General features: G+C 40.2%; 1 protein-coding gene and 1 pseudogene across 69 annotated transcripts in view; one reads left to right on the plus strand and one right to left on the minus strand.

The window, feature by feature from the left end:
• Gm5746 (predicted gene 5746) lies at positions 307 to 2,885 on the plus strand (annotated as a pseudogene).
• Positions 5,466 to 21,916, minus strand: part of Mlip (muscular LMNA-interacting protein) — a 250,699-nt gene continuing 234,248 nt past the window's right edge. For 43 of the 69 annotated variants that reach the window (NM_027150.1, NM_001368988.1, NM_001368984.1 and 40 more), the window contains one exon: positions 5,466 to 5,775. In NM_027150.1, coding sequence (NP_081426.1) covers positions 5,773 to 5,775 — 3 coding nt within the window. In that variant the 3' untranslated portion in view covers positions 5,466 to 5,772. Of the gene's footprint in view, positions 5,776 to 12,178; positions 12,303 to 16,355; positions 16,431 to 21,916 lie in introns of all 69 variants that reach the window. The other 26 variants (XM_017313568.2, XM_017313572.2, XM_017313574.2 and 23 more) reach the window with 2 other exon arrangements.

Raw genomic sequence — 21,916 nt, forward strand, 5'->3', positions numbered from 1 at the left:
GGATATATATATATATATATATATATATACACATATACATATATATACATAGATATATATACATAGATATATATACATACACATACATATATATGTGTGTGTAGATATATTAAATATATGTAAGATTTTTATGTGATATGTTATAAGATTTATATTATATATTATAGTGTATGATATATGTAATCACACATACACATATTTTGTTCTCAAGTTCAAAATTTCTTTTTCCCACTTATATTTTCACAGTCAGATATGAGCTGTATTAACTCAAATATATACTTGTTTCTCCAAGTGCCTCCCACTTTTTGCTCTTCCCTCGGACTTCTACCATAGGGTCTCCAGATCACTGAGCATACAATGCTTGAATGAGCACAGCATTGTTATATAACAGCCTCTCTCCCTTTACTTAGCAGAGGTTGTAAGCCTCTTGCCTCACTCTGCTCTCCTCATGCTCTAATGTCTTAGTCTTGTCTGTCACCCAGTGGACCAGATTTGGTTTGGTCTATGGCTCCCTTCCTCAGACCACCTACCTGGACTTTGGCCCTCCTGAGAGGTGCTCTCTGGCTCTCTGTGCTCTGGGCACTGTTGCCTCCTGCCTGCTGTTCCTGTGACCCACTCAAATGGTGCTTTTCTACCTCTGAAGTTATCATCCCCAGGAAGGTTCCCCAGAGAATGGGCAAAAGTGATATGTCAAGGCACATCACCTATAGCATGCGCTTTAGGGGACAAAGACATGTGATCCACATGAAACTCAAGAAAAACATGATTCCTCAAAAATTTCCTGTATATACCTCTAATGACCAAGGAGCCCAGCAGAAGGATTACCCATTTGTTCCTTGGGATTGTTACTTCTACAGCTACCTGGAAGGAGTCCCTGGGCCCCAAGCTACACTAGATACCTGCACTGGAGATCTGAAAGGCATGATACAGGTGGATGACTTCATTTATGAAATCAAACCATTAGCATCTTCTTCCAAATTTGAGTATGTAATTTCTCTGCTTGTGGTGGACGAAAAGTCACGTAAGTCTAAAAAGTGTAGAAATGATGAGATTATGGCAAAGGCAGGTGACCCCCCTGAAGAGACTAAGCTTGCTGGAAGTCTCAGAGCAGCCCCTGCACATCTGTGGTGTTACCATTTGAAAAGTGTAGGAATACACTACACGGTGACTCGTGAATTATTCAAACAAACCGGGAGCAATTCCATCACCTCACTTGAGTTAATATTGATTATGAACAGCATTTCAGATAGCATTTATAAAGTGAGTGGATTGATTGCGTATGCACATGGTGTATGGATTTGGCATAGGAATGACCAGCACAAGGCACCCTCAGAACAGGACAGAGAACCTTGAAACCCTATGGAATCTTTTGGCCTATGGAAAGCTAGTCAAGTAAAAATTGATTATGCCACTACAGCTCTTCTCCTTGGATCAAGACCTGGAAATACAGATTATGCCGGCTTTCAGAATGGATTATGTAACTCCAACTGGGAAGTATTATATACATATGTAGGAAAAAAAAACATTTATTTCTGGCTGGATCATACAGTGGGTCACCTTCTGAATGTAAGCCATGATACACCGGGCTGTGTTTGTTTCAGAAGGAGCAGTTGTCTCATGGACGAATTTCCTCTTCGTGATATGATTAGCAATTGTTCCCATAATGAGATACATAGGAGGATCCATGACTGGGACCCTTGCTTGAGTTTAGAGTGTCACACATATGAACAAGAAAACTATGAAGTTCCTCGTTGTGGAAATAAGAGAGTGGAGGCCAGTGAGAAATGTGACTGTGGTTCTGTGAAAGACTGTACCACTGATAAGTGTTGTGAAGTCGATTTTGACTTTACTCAGGGTAGCTCTTGTGCTGCAGGAGGTTGCTGTCTGTCTTGTAAGTTTGCACCCACTGAAACAATATGCAGAGACAAGAATGGTCATTGTGATCTTCCAGAGTACTGCAGTGGATTCTCAGAGCATTGCCCAGGAAAATTTTACATCATGGATGGAACTCCTTGTTCTCCACTGGCAGTCTGCATAGCAGGAAAATGTAGTGACCATCATTTGCAGTGTCAAGTTCTTTTTGGATACCAAGAAAAGGATGGTTCACCAGCATGCTATCATGAATTAAATGTCAAAGGTGACCGATTTGGAAACTGTGGTATTAGAATCATATGAGGAGGAAGCCAACCTGTCCCATGCCAAAAGGAGGATGTTTTTTATGGAATGATCCACTGTGATGGTGTCAGTCGTATTCCTGGTGGAGGTGAGCACACTACCTTTTATCACCTAAAAGTTCAAGATGTTAAAGAAGAACAGTGCTTTGGGTATGATGCACACCATGGGACAGAATTTCCAGAAATGGGGCTTGTAGTGGATGGTGCAACCTGTTGCCCTGGCAAATACTGTAAAGCTCAAAGATGTGTTACTCATCAAACTTTGAATTTTAATTGCAACATTAGTTTGTGTAACTTCAGAGGGGTGTGCAACACAAAGGCAACTGTCACTGTGTTCAAGGATGGCAGCCACCACATTGTTTACAAATAGGAAAAGGTGATAGTACAAATAGTGACCCTCCACCTACCACTCAGAAAAGACATCAAGCTGAAATACATGTGAGTGCCAACAGGCTAATAGTCATTTTAAGTATTTGCATGATTCTTATCTTAGCTTCAATTCTTTTGGGGGCAGTTTTTAAAGCAGTATTTGTTTCAGAAACTAAAGAAGAGGAGTAACATCCTGCTGTTAACAGACAGTTGACTTCATACCAAACTATTTGAAGCCACACAATGGACAAAATCCATGTCAATTATCACAAGAAATTGTCGATGATGTGTAGCCATTGGTAAATTGGAGAATTTCATCTTGAAATAAAATCACTGAAGAATAAAAAAAATTTTTTAATAATGTTTGCTTAACAATCCAATGCATGAAACATGTATGTGTTGAATATGAAATGTCCCTCAAAGACTCAGGGGTTAATGCTTGGTTCTCAGCTGACACCGCTGTTTGAGAGGCTCTGGACATTTTAGGAGAAGAGTCCTAGCCAACTGGGAGTAGTATCTTTACTGAAACTTCTCCCTTCCTGACTCTATTCTTCCTGATCTTCATGAAATGAGCAGATAAATCGGTTCTACACATGCCAGTCACAGTGATATTCTGGCTACCATGAACTAGAATCAATGGAGCTATGGTTGAAATGTCAGAAGCCATAAGCTGGAATAAGTTTTCACTCCTCCTCTTAAGTTATTAATGTTAGTTATTTTTTTCTCAACACAAAACAAGTAACACAAGCCTTTGAACACATAATATATATAGGATACCACATTCAATCAACTTTTGCATATTAAAAGTTGTCTTTGCAGTTGTTGGGCTTCTGCTAGGAATAAAACTGGGTCTAGCTATACTGGAAGCAATGTAAGCAAGCAATATAATTTATATTTATTAAATACTTATGCAAAAATCTTCAAGACATATAAACATTAAACATAAGAATATTTGCCTTCTTCAAGGGAACAATTGAAAATATTATAAAATACATCACCAATTAATAATCCAGTACTAGAAGGGATCTGTCCAAATTTATGACAATTGTACTTGATGTGAGGAATATAACTAACAATTGGATGAATGAGTGAGTTAATGACTAAATGAAACTTTTAAAAAGTGTATTGGCATTAGAATCAATTTACCTGATGTCTACCCCTCCATTTCCTGGCTTGATTTAACTATTTGTATATGCCTACTTTTGTAAACATTAAACATGATGATATTATCTGCCTCACAAAATCATTTATTATGAAGGTTAGGTCAAATTAAGTCACTTTAACAATTTGTGGTAACTGGTTCTTAACAAGACTGGTTATGTTAACACTCCAGCACTAAGACCTATTTTGTGTGTTTTTGGTGATGATGTAGTTGTTTGCAGATGAGAGATGAGCAGAGATCTTTACCAAGGCTTCTTTGCACTTCTAATACCAGCAGAGCAAACGAAAAGGTTATATTTCCAGGTATAGGTGCTTGCGTTCTAACACTAATTTGTGTCCCCCAAATTAGTTTGCACAAGAGGGTCTGAGCATAACTGCTGGGAGCCTACCCCCAGCTAATTCTGATTAAAGATGCCAGCAGCCAATAGCTGAGGAGGAGACTGAGAGAGGGGAGCTTTAGGTTTCCCTGACTGGAGACCTTGGAGAAGGAGGAAGGAGAGAGACACCGTGCCTGAGGTGTGGACAGGAAAGAGGAGCAAAGCCGCCAGGTGAGGGGGCCAAGAGGACGAGGCCCAGAGGGCTGCTCAACTGAGTTTAGACCAGCCAGGGTGGAATGTAGAAATTAGTAAGTAGTTACTTGGGATTATCTACAGGAGGTAGATTCTAGCAGCATGGAGGCTAGGCAGGTGCCCAGCTATTGTACTGATTAAGTGATTAAGGCATATTAAAATATAAAGGGTGTGGTGTGTGTGTGTGTGTGTGTGTGTGTGTTTCATTTGGGAACATAAACCATAAACCATTAGGGTAGGTAGCAACCCCATGACCATGATGGGGTTTATTATTAAATATTCTATATCTAGGTACTAAATAGTGGCTCATAACAGAGCATTCTAATTCCAGTTGCTACTTTCCAGGAACCTCCCTTGGATGGGCCGGCTAGGCTGGTGAGGCAGTGGGAGGAAGAGCAGTTGTTCAGATCTCACTCTCAGGAAGTGTGAGCTACATGCCAAGGGCAAGTCAAAAAGTTTACAAAGGCTCCTGTGCTACCTGAAGTTTGCCACTGAGAACTGCTGAGGAGCCTTAATGGGTGTTATCTTGGCCTTCCCTGATGAGGAGAAGGGAGAAATTAACAGAGGACACTAAGACCAACTTCTAGAATCACAACCAGAGGATGAATGGAGCATACTCAGTAGAACTGGCAGCAACTGTGGCCCTGCTGGGCTCCTGGGACTGCCATCATAGTGTGGGTTTGCTTTGTGGGAGCAAGACCTGGAAGTGGCTTTCCTAAGAATCATATAGCCATAAGCAAAAACCTGTCTATTCACGCAAACTTTGTATGCCGCAGTACAGGGGAATGCCAGGGCCAAAAAGGGGGAGTGGGTGGGTAGGGGAGTGGGGGTGGTCGGGTATGGGGGACTTTTGGTATAGCATTGGAAATGTAAATGAGCTAAACACCTAATAAAAAATGGAAAAAAAAAAGAAAAAAAAACCTGTCTATTCGAGACATCCCAACATAATATCATCACCTTTAGGTGGTCCCTGGGACACAGTCCATGTAGCATGTCAGAGCCCTAACAGTTTAGGGGGCAGCGTGCATTCTGAAAAAGACCACCTTTCTCATGTGTACAGTTTCACTGATGGACCCTGAAATATCTGTATCCTGTGAGGCACAAATACTATTTGAAAAACAATGAAACCTGATTCAGTTAGTAATTTTATACACTAAACAAACTGTCATTGGAAAAATACCCACAGTCATTCTTGTATTCAGCTATCATTCTTCTTTATTTGACTGCTAAATATAGGGGAACATTAGTATTGCTGTTGACTTAATAGAAGGCATTATAGGCTTGAACGGCAATGCAAGAAACAGAAGGGCTATGATCCTGCTCTGGGTTTCCCAGAGTGTGGTAATGCTATGTGGCTGTGGCAAACCATTCAGGTGCTTCTGCTGGACTGAGCAGAGCACTCCTTCTAACAAAGCATCAGGTAAGTTTAGCAAGTAGTTGGCCATGGCATCATTCCAAAACTCTTCAGCAGACCGGTGTCCACTTCCACTCCAGCTTCCTTACTGCAAAATAAAACAATAGATTGATAAGGGTGAGGACATCCAGAAAAAAATATATTGAAAATTATACATTAATGTGTAGATGTAGTATCAAATGTGGAAAGAGTTTCTGTATTAGGCAGTAGTCCGGAGGGCTCAGCAGATCAGATCTGGTCTCACAACAGTTATGCTGGCTTTCCAGGCTGGGGCTGTCTAAGGCGTACATTTACATGTCCCATCCTCCTTCAGGATCTCCTCTGTAGCAATGCCTGCATCATTCCATAAACATGATACCTAACCCAAGAAGGGAAAGTGAGTGGGAGTTCTACTAAAGTCCACCTTTTGTAAAATGTACCACGGCATAAAACAGAGGCAGCAAGGATTCTCTTGTCTTTCTTTCTGTGTCGATTTTCTTGGCTTTATAATGCTGCTATCAGTAGAGGAACGATTACAAAAACGTCTTTATTTGTTTGCTTCTGTTTGTTCCCAGTTGATACAGTGAAACTGTCTGGAACAGATAAGATAAACTTGACTAATGAAGATGGACGTTTGCAGCAGTGAAGGGCCAAGTGGACAGAAGAAAGCATCAGAGATGAGATGGAAAGAAAACTAATTTCTAAAACATAGTCTGATAGAACACTATGATACAATGACAAGGGAGGAAATTACTAGAACTTTCAATTTCAAGGTATTAACTCATGACAGAGGATAAAACAATCCAACATGGCCAATGGAGAATAAAGGAGGCCAGTTGTTCTTTCATAGGTAACTCTTTCAACTTTAAACTAGGTTAGACCATAGGCATGAGCAGAAGCCCAAAATACATGTGCTTGGCTGGCTCCAAAATGTGTCTAAGGGCTCAAGGAGTAATTAAGGCAGAAAGGATATCTAGTATCATTGTAAAAAGTGTATACCTTCCACATCCTTTATGATGAATGGTATTCAGTGGACTGGAAGTAGGCAGGAAGAAGAGCACTATGGTGTAGCGGTGGCTCTGCAGCACTAAAGGGTCCAGCCCATATCCAGCTATTAGGTGTTAGATAAGAATCAAAACACTCATCCTTGAGAGTCTCTGAGGAAGTGACCAAATTATAGGTCCTTTATATTGCTAACCAATAAAAGTTATTAATCAGATTTTCCTCAAGATGTCCTCATGTAGTAGTTAATACTACAAATAATTTTTAAACTCATCATTTGGCTCTCATTTATGAAAGATTATGACATATATGCTAAACTATATATATGTATGTATGTACATATATACATATATATGTATATATATGCATATATATACTCAAATCTGTACAACATGGTATCTTGATGCTGTTTTAAAGTGAATAAAATTTTAAGTCCAAGGAGATTAAATATCACATTTAAGGCCACTCTATTACATATTCAACCTAAATTTAATCAGAGTTCCTACTTGTTTTCAAGTTAATCTTTCTTAGTCATACCAATGCAGATATTGAGTATGGCTTTATGTTTTGTCATCAGAAATGTGTATGTATATGTTTACATTGAATAAAATATGATATTCAAAATATCTCAAGCATAATATGCCAAACATGGCATACTGTAGTTCTGGACATGATTAAAGAGGCTGAAACAGGACTAACAGTTCAGGCCACGCTCATCCGTGCCTTCGGATGCTTCTAGGGAGAGCAAAGGCATGTTTGGCACCACCACTCAGTGTCTGGTTAGGAATGATAGATGGGACTATGCCAGGTAGAGCCATCATTTTAGATGCAGTCTGAAGTTTCTCCATTCCTTTGCCAAGCTCAATATAGCTAAAGAGCTAAACATAAGAGAAAGGAATGTAAACACTTAAGAAAGATTAGGACAATTAAATCAATCAATAAAACATCCTTATCTTCAAGCTGACACTCTGTCAGGTCAGACCTAGCTTTTTTATTGCCAATTGAACAAACCACGCAGTTATTTCGGTTTAAGAAAATTTCAGAAAGAACTTAATACACTTAAAAATTCATAACTCTGAAGAGACTCTTACTCAAATTGTTTCTTGCTACAGCTGAGTTTGGTTAATAAGTGAGTGGAGCCTGTGAAACTTTAAGCCAATGTTGCAGAAAGCATTTTCTCTTAAGAATGGGCAATGTAAATAGGGTTTTGTGCTCCTGTAATGTAAATACTCATACATTTTCCTGCAAAATGAAGGCAGAATGATCTGCCTCATTGTGCTTGAAATATAAAACCAGATTTCATACCTCCAGCATTCAAAACTACGTCCAAGAAACACATGCACTAACAATAAATAATTTTCTCCCGTTAAGAGAGAATGTGAGTCATTTGCATATATTTATAACTATTTGCCTTGATGAGAGGCATCTGTGCAATCACACACACACACACACACACACACACACACACACACACACACACACACACACACACCTCTTTGAGCCTGGGTTTGAGAAAACTGTTTCAGCAAAAACTTTGCTATGTTTTGGCCAATTAGTAAAGGCTGAGAAATTGTTGTGAGACTGAAACTTGAAGAAATGTTGTTTGTTTAGAGAATCTGCACTTGTTACTACATGAGAGCTTGCAGCTGCACTGACCTTGGTCCTAAGACACTCCTGGCAAGCAATAGTTTGTACCTTTATCACTAGCCATGGTGAAAAGGGACTGAGGTTTGTGTGGTTGTCTGTTCTCATTGGCAGGATAACTTTTGGTAGCTGCAACCTTTCCTGGCCCCAACTAACCTTTCACAATGTTTGAATAAGGTTACTGGAGTGAGCTAGCTGGGGGTCAGTCCCTTCCAAGAAGGCTGAGCCCCTCTGCTTCTTGGAAAAATGAAAGCTTAGCATCTTAGTGAGCTTCTTTCTTGAGTAAGGTACCTAGGACCAACATGTAACAATCCATGAGACATGGTATTATAGTTTATTATCCACAGAAACAAAGCCTCATTAAGGGGAGCAAGGAAACTTGGTGGTAAAGGAGATAGGGATGGTAATGGGGGTGCTGGGGATCAGCTGTGGGAAGAGACAGGAGAGAGGAACAGAGGGCCAGGAGAATGAATGGAGATCCACAGCTGGTGAGGATGGGGGGTTAGGGATCATCTCTAGGACTTGCCAGAAACCTGGGATGTGGGAGGCTCCCAGGAGTTTGGGGTGACTTTAGTTGAGAAATAGAAACTGAAGTGGCCACCTCCTGTAGTCAGGTAAGATCCCCAGTGAAAGGATAAGGACACCAACCCACCCACAAAACTTTGGCCCCAAATTTGTCCTATCTACAAGAAATGCAGAGACAAAGATGGAGCAGAGAGTAGGTGAATGGCAAACCAATAATTGGCCCAACTGGAGACCTATCCCATGGGCAAGCACCAATCCATGACACTGTTAATGATACTCTGTTATCCTTGTAGACAGGAGTCTAGCATAACTGTCCTCTGAGAGGCTCTACCCAGCAGCTGACTGAAACAGATGCAGTGACCCACAGCTAAGCATTAGATGGAACTTGGGTAGTCTTATGGAAGAGCTGTGGAAGAATTGAGGCCTTGGAAGAGATAGGAAGTCCATAGGAAGACCAACAGAGTCAATTAACCTGGATTCTCGAGGGCTCTCAGAACTGAGGCACCAAGAAAGAGCATATACAGGCTGGACCAAGACCCTCCCTCCACACATGTACCAGATGTGCAGCTCAGTCTTCATGTGGGTCCCCAACAACTGAAACGGAGGCTGTCAATACAGCTGTTGCCTATCTGTGGACCCCATTTCCCTAACAGGGTTCCCTTGCCTGACATAAGTGAGAGAGTATGTGCCTAACCCTGCAGAGATGTGCCAGGGTCCGGGAAGATAACCAGAGAGGGGCCTCTATCCTCTCAGAGAAGAAGGGGAAGGTGATGGTGGGACAGACTGTATAAGGGGGAACCCAGGAAAGGGAAATGACAGTGGTTGTGATTGTGTGATTGGGAAGTGAAGAGAGAGAGAGGGGGGGGGGGAGAGAGAGAGAGAGAGAGAGAGAGAGAGAGAGAGAGAGAGAGAGAGAGAGAGGTCCCCTTTCTATATATAGCAGTGGCTTGCCACCTTCATAATAATTTGACTCTTTGATGCAATTCCTCATGTTGTGGTTATCCCTCAAGAATGAAATTATTTTATTGCTACTTCATCACTGTAATCTTGCTGCTGGTACAAATCACAATGTAAATATCTGACATGCAGGATATTTGATATGTGACCCCCCCTCCCAAGGGGGTCACAACCCACAGGTTGCAAAACACTAACATATAGCATGCCAGAGAATCTAGTTACTATATAATGGACCCTAAAAGCTAAATATTGAATCTACTGGTTTCTAGAATATCTGAGATCCAAATACTTATTAAGCTTGACCTTACTGCCTTGTTGGTTGTTGTTTTAAAAATTAGTCTAATGTCAGAACAGAAGGAAGCCATGAATGGATTGCAGGACCTAGTTTTTTAGGTCTGTGATCTGATAATCCCAGCTATCCTGCTCCAGTGCCTGGTGCCTGCTCAGTTCACAGCTCACAGCAATATACAGTATACATTTCATCTGCTATGATGCTGTTGGAGTCAACCCCTCTAGATCATCAGGGTCATACCTCTCTTTAGTAGACTCACCCAAGGTCTTAGCAAATGAGACCCATTTCTTCCAGTTGCCTAGTTGAGAGACTTTCTAGGATTTTCCCACAAAAATAGAAAGACAGATGGAAGATTAAAACACAGGCTTCATCCTCTCAATTGAACATATTGGAACATATTTCTCTCTCCTCCTTTTCTTTAGGTACGTATTTTAGAAAATATGTAAGCAGTAATTGTCCTTATTCTTTGAATTGTTTAGAAATCTTTTTGGGAACTAGATGGGAGTTTGTGAGACCCCAGGAAGTCTCTTTTGAGGCTTTAACTCTCTCTCTCTCTCTCTCTCTCTCTCTCTCTCTCTCTCTCTGTCTCTGTCTCTTTCTCTCCCTCCCTCCCCTCCCTCCCTCCCTCTCTCCTCCCTCTCCCCCTCTCTCTTGTTCTCTTGCTCTGTCCTAACTCCCAGAGTAAACTAACATACTATACTTCCTAAAGATGTTTAATTCTTTTTTTTTTTAAGTAAAACCAGACAATGATGAGTTCTCCAATTACCAGAGAAATCTGGGACAAGCTTTGGGTACAAGCAGTACATTGATGCTTTGTACTTGAGGGTAAACTAACTTATTTTTCCTTGAGAGAGTAGACTTAATAGACTATGTCTATTTGATATGGCTTTATGATAAGAATTCTCCCAGGTTTGTAATCTCTTAATGTATTATCCATGATAAACATCACATTCTGCTGAGTTGATGCTGTTTAGTACTAAATATGTGGCAACAGTATCTGTTTGTTCTAGAAAATGATATGCAGAAAGAGGGACTGGGGAGTGGGCATGGGAAGAGTTGAATGGGGGTTGGGATGAACATGACAGAAATGACAGGACTTCTAGGTGGCATTATCAAGAAGAAGGGGGTTAAAGGGGGCATATTTTACCTACATAGACTTGAGGCTTATGACAGAGGAAATAATGATAAGACAGTCATTTTGATGTTTCATTGTTGCTAAACCTGGGGTTAGGGATGGCCTTCTGGATGTCTTGACTAGAGAGATGGGCATTTGTATGCCTGTTGTGAATACATCTATTTTTGTTGAGACAAATTCACTCTGGTCCTCTAGCAAGTTATGTGTCAAAGTATGTTTCCCTTCTTTTAATCATCAGATAAGCCAGGTTTCATGTTCACCCTTGAAAGCCCAGCCTTGAATTCTTAACAATCCAAGATTTACCCAAGTTTGATTTTGAGAAATGAGTTTGCAGATATTACCTGAGGGAAAACAGTGGGTCCATTCCTCTTAAAGACTTCATATTTACCTTGAATCAAACCAGAATGTGAAAGTGGTTCCTGCAAGCAAGGGACCTCTTTCCTTTCTGTGTTCATTGAAAGAACGGGGACATGTGTCTGTACAAGACCCCTGAATATCAACAGAGCCTTTGAAATTCACCTTAAGATTGGCACACAAAGTTCATTTGTCACACAGCAGCAAATCGATCACTGTTTCTTTATATCAAAATCAAATCCTCACAACCCTTAATATATATCAAAATCTGCAAAGCAGAGGGGGTAAGAAAACAAGAAAACACCTAGGGGTGTAGCTCAGTGGCAGAGGTTCCCAGCATGCATGCCTGGGGGTGTAGCTCAGTGGCAGAATTTCCCAGCATGCATGCCTGGGGGTGTAGCTCAGTGGCAGAGTTTCCCAGCATGCATGCCTGGAGGTATAGCTCAGTGACAGAGTGTTTCTCACCATGCACTAGACCTTAAATTCAACCCCCAGCACCCAATACACAAATCATTAAAAGCTGGGAGAGGAATCTGCAGAGTACGTGTTTTATGGAAAACTAGTGAATAATTAGCTGCTATGTTGTTGAGAAGGAAATCTGACCCTGTTCTGGAAGTCAACTGATCCTCAAACTGAAAGGAAACCATCTTGAGATGTCTTTAACAGAAGACAGAAGAGGGCGAGTTTGTTAACATGTTGCTCTGCACTGTGGCATTCACAGTTAATCCTAGAAAGAGAGAAGTGAGCTATAGAGTGGTTTGTGGATCAAAGAATACATATATAAAAATACATACATACATATATGTATATATATATATATGTATATATATACATATATATGTATATATATACATGTGTAGATGCATATCTATTGACAGATTTACAAGATGTGCTACATCCAAGAAGAAATAACTACTTGTAGCAGAATGCAAAGTTCTTCTCTGTATCTCCACTCAGACATTGATCTGAGGCCAGAAAGGCTCCCTGTAAAGTGTTAAATATTCATCAATTTGGAGATTATTATATAACTGTGGACAATACAAATCAACAAAAGTAGTCTTCTTTCAAAATTGTTCAGCCAGCTGATACATGCTTGAATTGATTGTTTAGGAAGCTAATCTGGGTATCTGAAAATTCATCCATGGCCATATTTGTGTGTGCTTTTGCATGTGTGTGTGTATATGCATGCATATGTACATGTATATGGGTGTATTATGTATATGTGTATGTATGTGACTGTATGCATATGTATGTAAGTATGCATTGTATATGTGTATGTAAGCATATGAGTATACTTGAGTTTACATGTGTATGAGTTTATATATATATATGTATATATATATACATATATATACAGATATGAGTGGGTATGTTTCTGTGTATATGCACATGTTTATATGTGTGTATGTGCATTTGTAGTTGTGTGTGAGTGTGTATATGTATATAAATGTGTAATTCTATGTATATATGAGAATATATGTGTTTATGAAAAGAAAGTTTTAATCTCCCAGGCATATAGTTATAAGATGACAATTGCTTTATAAAAACAGAATATATTTCGCTAATCTGTCCATTTTATACAGGAAAATAATTAACAAGGCAAGGGTTTGGAGAAAATATGTGGCTTAAGAAGTTGTAGAAAGTTGTTAAATTGCTTCAAAATGTTCAAATGTTAGTAATACATATGTCACAATAGCAGCCGACAATAACCTTTATTCCTTATTTGTTTCCTTTCATGCTAGACAGTTTTACCACTCACGAATGTTACCATTTAGGTCCTTTTATGGTGGTTTGCATATATTCCAAACCTAACTCAAAATTGCTCTTTAAATATTACCCAGTGGCTTAACTGTAAGTCTTATCTTTAGTGTTATGATACTTTCTATTAAAAAGAATCAGAGGGTAAGCTGGGCGTCAGCACACCAGGGGCAGGAGCAGAGTTAGCTGGATCTCTCAGAGTCTGATTCTGCAAAGTGAGTCCAGGACAGTCAGAGAAACACAGTGATACCAAAATCTCAAAATGACAACAAAAAGAGACCCCATAGAAAGCTCCGCAAACAACCCAGGTTATCGCAAAGGCTATTGGTGGCTCAATATAAACTAATGGTAAAACTATTGCTGAAAGCAACACCTATACAACTCATTGAACATGGAGCTGGGTCTACTTAGAGCCTTCACCCCTAGAGAATAGTATTTATGGTACCCCTAGAGACAAGTTATTCTGCACACTATCAAAGGAGAAAGGTAAATACCAACACGGATCCAAACCCTTGACCCATGATGGTGAACAACATGTAAGATGCCCTGGTGCAATAGCTGTAACCAACCAATCCCTGCTTCGAGTGAAGGCCTACCCCATGAGATGGAACCCATGCTCAATGCTGCTTAGGTGGCCAAGAACCTGAGACTGTATAGGCCAGGACCTAGATTAAAAACAAATTCTACTGTTCTGTTAAAGAAATGTAGCAATAGAATGACTCTTAATGACCTGTTATACTCATAGATCTGTGCCTTGCTCAGCCATCATCAGATCATCTTCTTCCTGAAGCAAATGGGAACAAATAGAGAGATATACAGCCAGACAATATGTAGAAAATGAGAGACCTTGGAATACTTAGCCCTAAAAAGGATGTTACCCTCCCATCAGGGTTCAGGGAACACTGAGAAAGAGTGGGCAGAAAGAGAATAAGAGCCAGGGGGGATGGAGAACAGCAAAAAAATCACAGCCTTCTCAACACATCAGACTGGCACACATATGAACTTGCAGGAACAGTGGCTGCATGCACAGGGCCTGCATAGGTCTATGCCATATAGAGTCCTAGAATTGAAAGGAGACATAAACATATGCCCCTATCCCTAACCAAGAAGCTACCTCAGTTGATAGACACTTAAAATGAAACATTCTTTTTCTATAAGGGAATCTTACTAGGGAAACAAATAACTCTCTAAGGGTGGTCCCTGTGCCCCCAGCAGTAATTGGCTGGCCCAAAATGAGCACAACAGCATCTTTGGGGGTTCTTTGTCTCTTAATATAAAGTCAGGGAGTTTGGGGTTTTGTTTGTTTCCTTCTAGTTTACAGATTCTTATTATGGCTTCAAGTTTTGTGTTTTCACAGGATTCCTGAGTATATAGATGTGTGCTTATCTGCATCCATGTGTGTGCAGACATGTACACATATGCATCTATGTGCCTTTTTCTTCAGCTCTCATATATTTTTGTTTTGTCATATTCCAATTTGTTGGTTTTTTAATTCATGTTACATTATTTTATTATTATTCCTTATACCTGTTTGTTTTCTCTTTTTTCTTTTTCTTTTTTTATTATTTGATATTTTCTTCATTACATTTCAAATGCTATTCCGAAAATCCCCTATACCCTCCCCACACCCTGCTCCCCAACCCACCCACTCCTGCTTCCTGGCCCTGGCATTCCCCTGTACTTGGGCATATAATCTTTGCAAGACCAAGGGCCTCTCCTCCCAATGATGGCCAACTAGGTCATCTTCTGCTACATATACAGCTAGAGACACGAGCTCTGAGGGTACTGGTTAGTTCACATTGCTGTTCCTCCTATAGGGTTGCAGACCCCTTCAGCTCCTTGGGAACATAAAGTGTGTCTCCAGATGGGAGATGCTATAGGGAGGAACTGGGAGGAATAGAGGGAGGGAACATTGTAAACAGAATATATTGTATAAAAATGATGTTTTCTGTTTCTTAAAAAAAAGTTTTCATAAGGACACACATATAACACAATAAAATTATCCGTCTATCCTATGTTACTTGGCACTCAAAGTGGTGTTTTATATTACCTAAAATTGGTAAGTTCTCAGCTCAGTATTGATTTCTTACCTGGATGCTTTTGTTGTTTACATAAACATCTGATTTTACCTTATTTCATAACAACACTAATATTGAATGAATGTGGCATATGTGAATTTGTATCAAACAACCAACAGTCCTACTAACTCTAACATTTATTAACTACAACAGTAACCAGCATGGCACATAACCCTAAGAGTACAGTAGTCGCATGCATACCTTGGCAGTAATCAACATCTCTCTAATGGGACTAAAAACCTACTCAACAAGAAGGAAATCATGCCTGGTGCTGGAAACACAGTCAGCTAACCAGGACCAGTGAAGTCAGGGGTATTGAAGAAGAACCTACAACTACTACTTTACTAAGCCAGCAAAAGAGCACAACCAATAAAAATGGATAGCCAGATCCAATCATGCATATACAAAATACGACCATACCAAAGGCTCAGAGAACATTGCTAAAGATGGAGGAGGTTGCTCTGAGATTGTATCTCCTAGTAATGTCAGAAACTACATCTATGCAATCTCACCAACATGACTACCTAAGCATGAGCTGAACAATAGTGACCCAATACACACACCAAAGTAGATGGATATATGTCCATAAGGTCCCACCCCTACAGACATCTAAGGAAATCTTAGAGTGGGAGAAATAGCCCTTCCCAGGGAAAAGCAAACAAAGTGATTTTCCAATGCCTGAAAACATATATATATATATATATATATATATATGTGTGTGTGTGTGTGTGTGTGTGTGTGTGTGTGTGTGTTAACAATTAAAAAAAAAACAGAGGCCATAAATTTAAAAACTAGCAAGGAGAAAGAATGGAAAGTGATGAATGTTTTATGTATAGATAATCTCAAAACTAAAACTGTCACGATTTTGTTAATATTGAAAGAAATGAGATTGGCTTACTTCTACAATCAATATGACAGAGATCTCCACTCCTATCTTACATTACCTCTTTAGAGTCAAGAGTGTCATGTTCAGGTATTGTCACCATGGGATGACCCAGCTTCACAGAAAAGATGCCCAGCTTGTGATCAGGAGCCAAAGTGAGGAGAAACAGATGTTTAGATTTCATTTCAACAGATATTTAGATAATGACACCTAATATTTTGCTGCAAACAGTAGTAGATTTTACCAAATATAAGTAATGGAACTTGTCTGTCATTTCAAATGTACGGGAAGTGTTTTGTCAGGAGATGGATATTCTGATCATGAAAGCACATCTGTTTTATTTTTCGGTCATAAATCAACTGCAATAGGCCTTAGCAATAGAGCAGATATTGTCATTAGTTACTTATTAAATGAATGCTCGAAACACTGATACATTTTATAGAAAAGAGTCTAAGTGGAATTGATGTTTCAAGCCTCAGATGCCGGGCCCCCTTATAACATAGTTCCAGAGTAAAAACAACACCCAATGTTAGGACTCATAATAAATATGCATATATATTGAGACAGTTTACATTTTCTGGTATAATACAATATTATACATTGTTGTGAACTTCAATAATCTCAAAACACAGAAATAATTTTGTAATTCTACCAGATTAATAGTGTTAGGACGTAATTCAACATAGTCACATGTTCTGTGTTCTATGTTCTTCCTCTGTGTCAGAATTTTTTACTTTTAGTGCATGGATTTTCTACGTGCTATGCAGACCCTTAAACTCACTAAGGCAGAAGGAAGGACACACCATTCCAGTAAAGATCAGACTGTGACACAGAGAATTTGTACTGAAACACAATTTCCTACCCCCTGCCTTTCTTCTTCTTCTTCTTCTTTTTTTTAAAGGTACTTTCACCACACAATCTGGTTTGATGCCATAGCAATCCTCACTCACCCTCCCAAATGCTGGGATTATAAACCTAAATTTCCGCTCATAGCCATCTACACTCTTTGTGTCGCCTCTATTGCTCCAATGTTAAGGTTTTTGAAACCATTTCCCAGCGATATTCCTTTCTGTCAGAGGCAAATCAAGGTGACAGAAACCACTGGACACCTCCACTTTCAACAAGATCCTGCTTTGAGCAAACAATGGGACAGTGACTACCTCCCAATTCTTCAAAACAAGTTCAAAGGGGTCTGTAACTGAATCAGCCCTGGGGATCCTCTGGGTCTGGCTGCTGAGAAGACTTCCGGGGTCTCTCTGCTGGCACTTCATCAGGCCCACTCGTTTCCAGCAGGTTTATGGAATTGAGCTTGCTTTTATTTTAAAATTCTAACCCTTAAACCCCAGCCCAGCTACAAATCCTTTGCTTATCTTGGCATCCTGAGTCCTCCTCAGCACCACTGCTTAAACAGAATGGAGCGAGTCCGCGTTCTAAGTAACAACCTGAGAAGCAGCTGAAATCATCCACTGTCACATGGTCTTCTGGTCTTACCGACACTAAGGTTTACTTAGGATTGGGTCCACTGTACTGCTCAAACTTCCAATCCAGGTAATCTATGCTGGACACATCAGACTCTTAAATACACCTAGGAAGGGGGGTGTGGTATTCGTATGACTCTCCACGGTTTTGTAATAGCACATTCTTACTATTCTAATTTCCTAAAGCCCACAAGGAGAATCACCTGAAAATTTAAAACTTCTTCCTAATTCCCTAAAAGCGTTTCACTGAGATTAGAAAAGCAGCTGGGTCATCCTGTGATACCTACATTTACACTCCATTCCTTCTTCCCAGCATAGGCGATCTAACTTAAGGCAAGTTCATAGTCACTTCAAATTTCAAAACCTATGTCGTAGTTCCCCAGTCAACTAAGAGGATGGTAACTAACTGATCATAAATAACTATTGTACTGGCTAGTTTTGTGTCAACTTGACACAGCTGGAGTTATCACAGAGAAAGGAGCTTCAGTTGAGGAAATGCCTCCATGAGATCCAACTGTAAGGCATTTTCTCAATTAGTGATCAAGGGAGAAGGGCCCCTTGTGGGTGGGACCATCTCTGGGCTGGTAGTCTTGGTTCTATAAGAGAGCAGGCTGGGCAGACAGGGGAAGCAAGCCAGTAAAGAACATCCCTCCATGGCCTCTGCATCAGCTCCTGCTCCCTGACCTGCTTGAGTTCCAGTCCTGACTTCCTTGGTGATGAGCAGCAGCATGGAAGTGTAAGTCGAATAAACCCTTTCCTCCCCAACTTGCTTCTTGGTCATGATGTTTGTGCAGGAATAGAAACCCTCACTAAGACAACTATTAAGTCCTAAATTACTTCCACTTGGCCTAAGGATGATCTTTGAGTACAATAGATTTGCTCTTCCATTTTGTTCAAGGCAGCTGAAGTCCCCTGGCATCTAGTAAAATTAATGAGTTTAATAATAACAGTTCATTGAATATTCATGTGCTAAGCTATGTATATGTGTTCTTTCAATTAATAATTTTGATTTTTATTTTGTTTTGTTTTTAGAGACTCGTTTCACTTTGTAGCCAAGGCTTTCTTTCCAGTTCTGAGCCTCCTCTGTCTCTCAAGTGCTAGGATTACAAGTGTGACACTCTAGGTAAGTAATTCAAAGGACTGTATATACTTTTATGTAGGGGATTTTATAGCATTAAACACATGGGGTGAAATAAGAAAGATGTTTATTAGAAATGAAGCTTTTTGTAGGACAGAAAAAAAAAACTAAACTAAAAGTTGCATGAAATAAAAGATGGCCATGGAGATGGAGCTATGTTGGTTATATCTTACCCCATAAGAGGAACAACAATATGAACTAACCAGTACCCCCAGAGCTCGTGTCTCTAGCTGCATATGTAGCAGAAGATGGCCTAGTTGGCCATCAATAGGATGAAAGGCCCTTGGTCTTTCGAAGATTCTATGCCCCAGTACAGGGGAATGCCAGGACCAGCAAGTAGGAGTGGGTGGGTTGGGGAACAGAGTGGGAGTGGGGAGGGTATAGGGGACTTTCAGGATAGCATTTGAAATGTAAATGAAGAAAATATCTAATTTTAAAAAAGTGCACCACACAAAACTCTTCATTTAGAGATCAAATGTCTAACCCCTGCTTCACAGATAAACTAAAGAACCAAGACACAGAATCATTTATTTAAGGGCCAGAAGTAGCAATAGAGAGTAATGACCAGTTTTCAAAGATGGGGCAGTTGAAGAAAATATGAGAGGAAGCATCCATAAGGAGTCCTCTGGGTAATGTAAGCAAAAGGGGGGCACATGATGAGCTATTCCAACTTCAACTTGAACTGTAAATGATATGCAAAATGTTGATGGCCATCTGAAGATATTTAGGAAGTCCATTAGAGATGGAGTCAGCAAGGATATAGGTGGAAAAGGAGGGTGGAAGAGATGGAAGGAAATAAGGAATTTTAAATGAAAATGATGTCTAGGGAAAGACAATGGGATCAAGGTTGAGGCAATCCTCCTCTCCCTCCCTCTTCACCTCCCTCTCCCCCTCTTCTCCTCCCTTTCCTCCCTCTCCCTCTCTTTCCCTCTTACTCTCTCTCTCCCTCTTCCTCTATCTCTCTTTCACTCTTTCTCTCTCTTTCTCTTCCTCTCCTTCTCCTCCCTCTCTCCTACTTTCCAGGAATCACAGAAGCAGCAATCAGATCTGCTGACCAGGACAGGTGAGCTGTGAAATATTAAGAGGAAAAATTGTAAATTGTCAAACCTCTGTTGAATGTAGAGATTTGGTAAATCATGGGAACAGAGATGTTGAGAGACAGGGGCAATGAAACATAGTAGAAAAGATCTGCCAGACTCAGAACAGGAATTGTTTTAGAAATACACTAAAGTAAGTTTTACATAATTGCAAGACCCATGTGGAAGGACAGAGGGAACCCCAAGCCTATATATGTGGCTATAATATTCTGAAAAACAAACTACTACTTGGCCTCAAATAAACAATGTAACTGAAAGGCTGCTGCCCTCATCTCAGCATTATTCAACACAGGGCAGAAATGGAAATGGAATGTGCAGGTGAATTAGACAAAGCATCTTTCCATCTTGGGTGGAAACGTCAGTCTTGTGTGCTATATAGTGGCTGAATTAGACCCTTGTACACGAATAGCTGCAGTATTTCAATAGCACATTCATTTGCTTTTCACTACACTTGATCACAGCTGCCAGCAGCCCAGCATAAAACCTTGCTAAGTGTTGACTCACCTGGGGTCTTTCTCACCCAGGCTGCTGTTTCTCCAGAGGCCACATGACCTTCCATGAAAAGACAAAAAGAAGTGGATTCCAACCCTGTGACATTTATGGAATAGCTCCTGTCTGAAGGTAGAGTAGGTTTTTCTTGACTGCCAGAAACTCTTGAGGAGGAGGAAGTGTGGCAGGAAGTTTTAACCTCCTGAGGTCATCAGTGTAAGACAGACTGTTCATGAAACTGAAGAAGAACAAAGACCAAAGTGTGGACACTTTGCCCCTTCTTAGAATTGGAAACAATCACCCATGGAAGGAGTTACAGAGACAAAGTTTGGAGCTGAGACAGAAGGATGGACCATCTAGAGACTGCCATATCCAGAGATCCATCCCATAATCAGCCTCCAAATGATGACACCATTGCATACACTAGCAAGATTTTGCTGAAAGGACCCTGATATAGCTGTCTCTTGTGAGACTAGGCCGGGGCCTAGCAAACACATAAGTAGATGCTCACAGTCAGCTATTGGATGGAGCACAGGTCCCCCAATGGAGGAGCTAGAGAAAGTATCCAAGAAGCTAAAGAGATCTACAACCCTGTAGGTGCAACAACATTATGAACTAACCAGTACCCCGGAGCTCTTGACTCTAGCTGCATATGTATCAAAAGATGGCCTAGTTGGCCATCACTGGAAAGAGAGGCCCATTGGACACGTAAACTTTATATGCCCCAGTACAGGGGAACGCCAGGGCCAAAAAGTGGGAATGGGTGGGTAGGGAAGTGGAGGGGAGGGTATGGGAGACTTTTGGGATAGCATTCTAAATGTAATTGAGGAAAATATGTAATAATAAAAAATATTAAAATTAATTAATTAATTTTAAAAAAGAATGCTTTTCCACGTTCATCTACCGTACCTCATAAACCTTCACACCGTGTATCCACAGAAACCTGTACCTCTTCTGCCTCTACACTTAACAACTCGAGGTCGAGTGTGCCATGCATAAAAATACATCTAGAAAGTAGTGAAAATCTACTGAAGCAAGGAGGACAGCATACTGTCTGCTTCCTTTGTATAAGGCAGTTGGGTGAGGCCACAAGTCCCTGAGAGTCCTAAATTATATGTCAGTCATCCTCATGTTGTCTGTGCCCCAGCAGACAACTCACTCAGCATAGAGAACAAATTGATATAGAAAAATAAATAAAATAGATTTTAAAATGAATTACACTGTCAGAAAAAATATTTACAAAAGTAAGAAATTCCAAATTTGTGAATAGTTAGGACTTGTTTCAGCACCTCGACTGTCTCCCAGGAGACATCACACATGGAGCACTGCAGGGAGAACAACACGTGGGCTCTATTTGATTCTTTTTTCAAATATCATTTGATTTTTTTTTTTTTTTTGGTAAGAAGCCTTCACTTGTCGG

The sequence above is a fragment of the Mus musculus genome, chromosome 9 (genome assembly GCF_000001635.26).
Source record: "Mus musculus strain C57BL/6J chromosome 9, GRCm38.p6 C57BL/6J".
Taxonomy (NCBI): domain Eukaryota; kingdom Metazoa; phylum Chordata; class Mammalia; order Rodentia; family Muridae; genus Mus; species Mus musculus.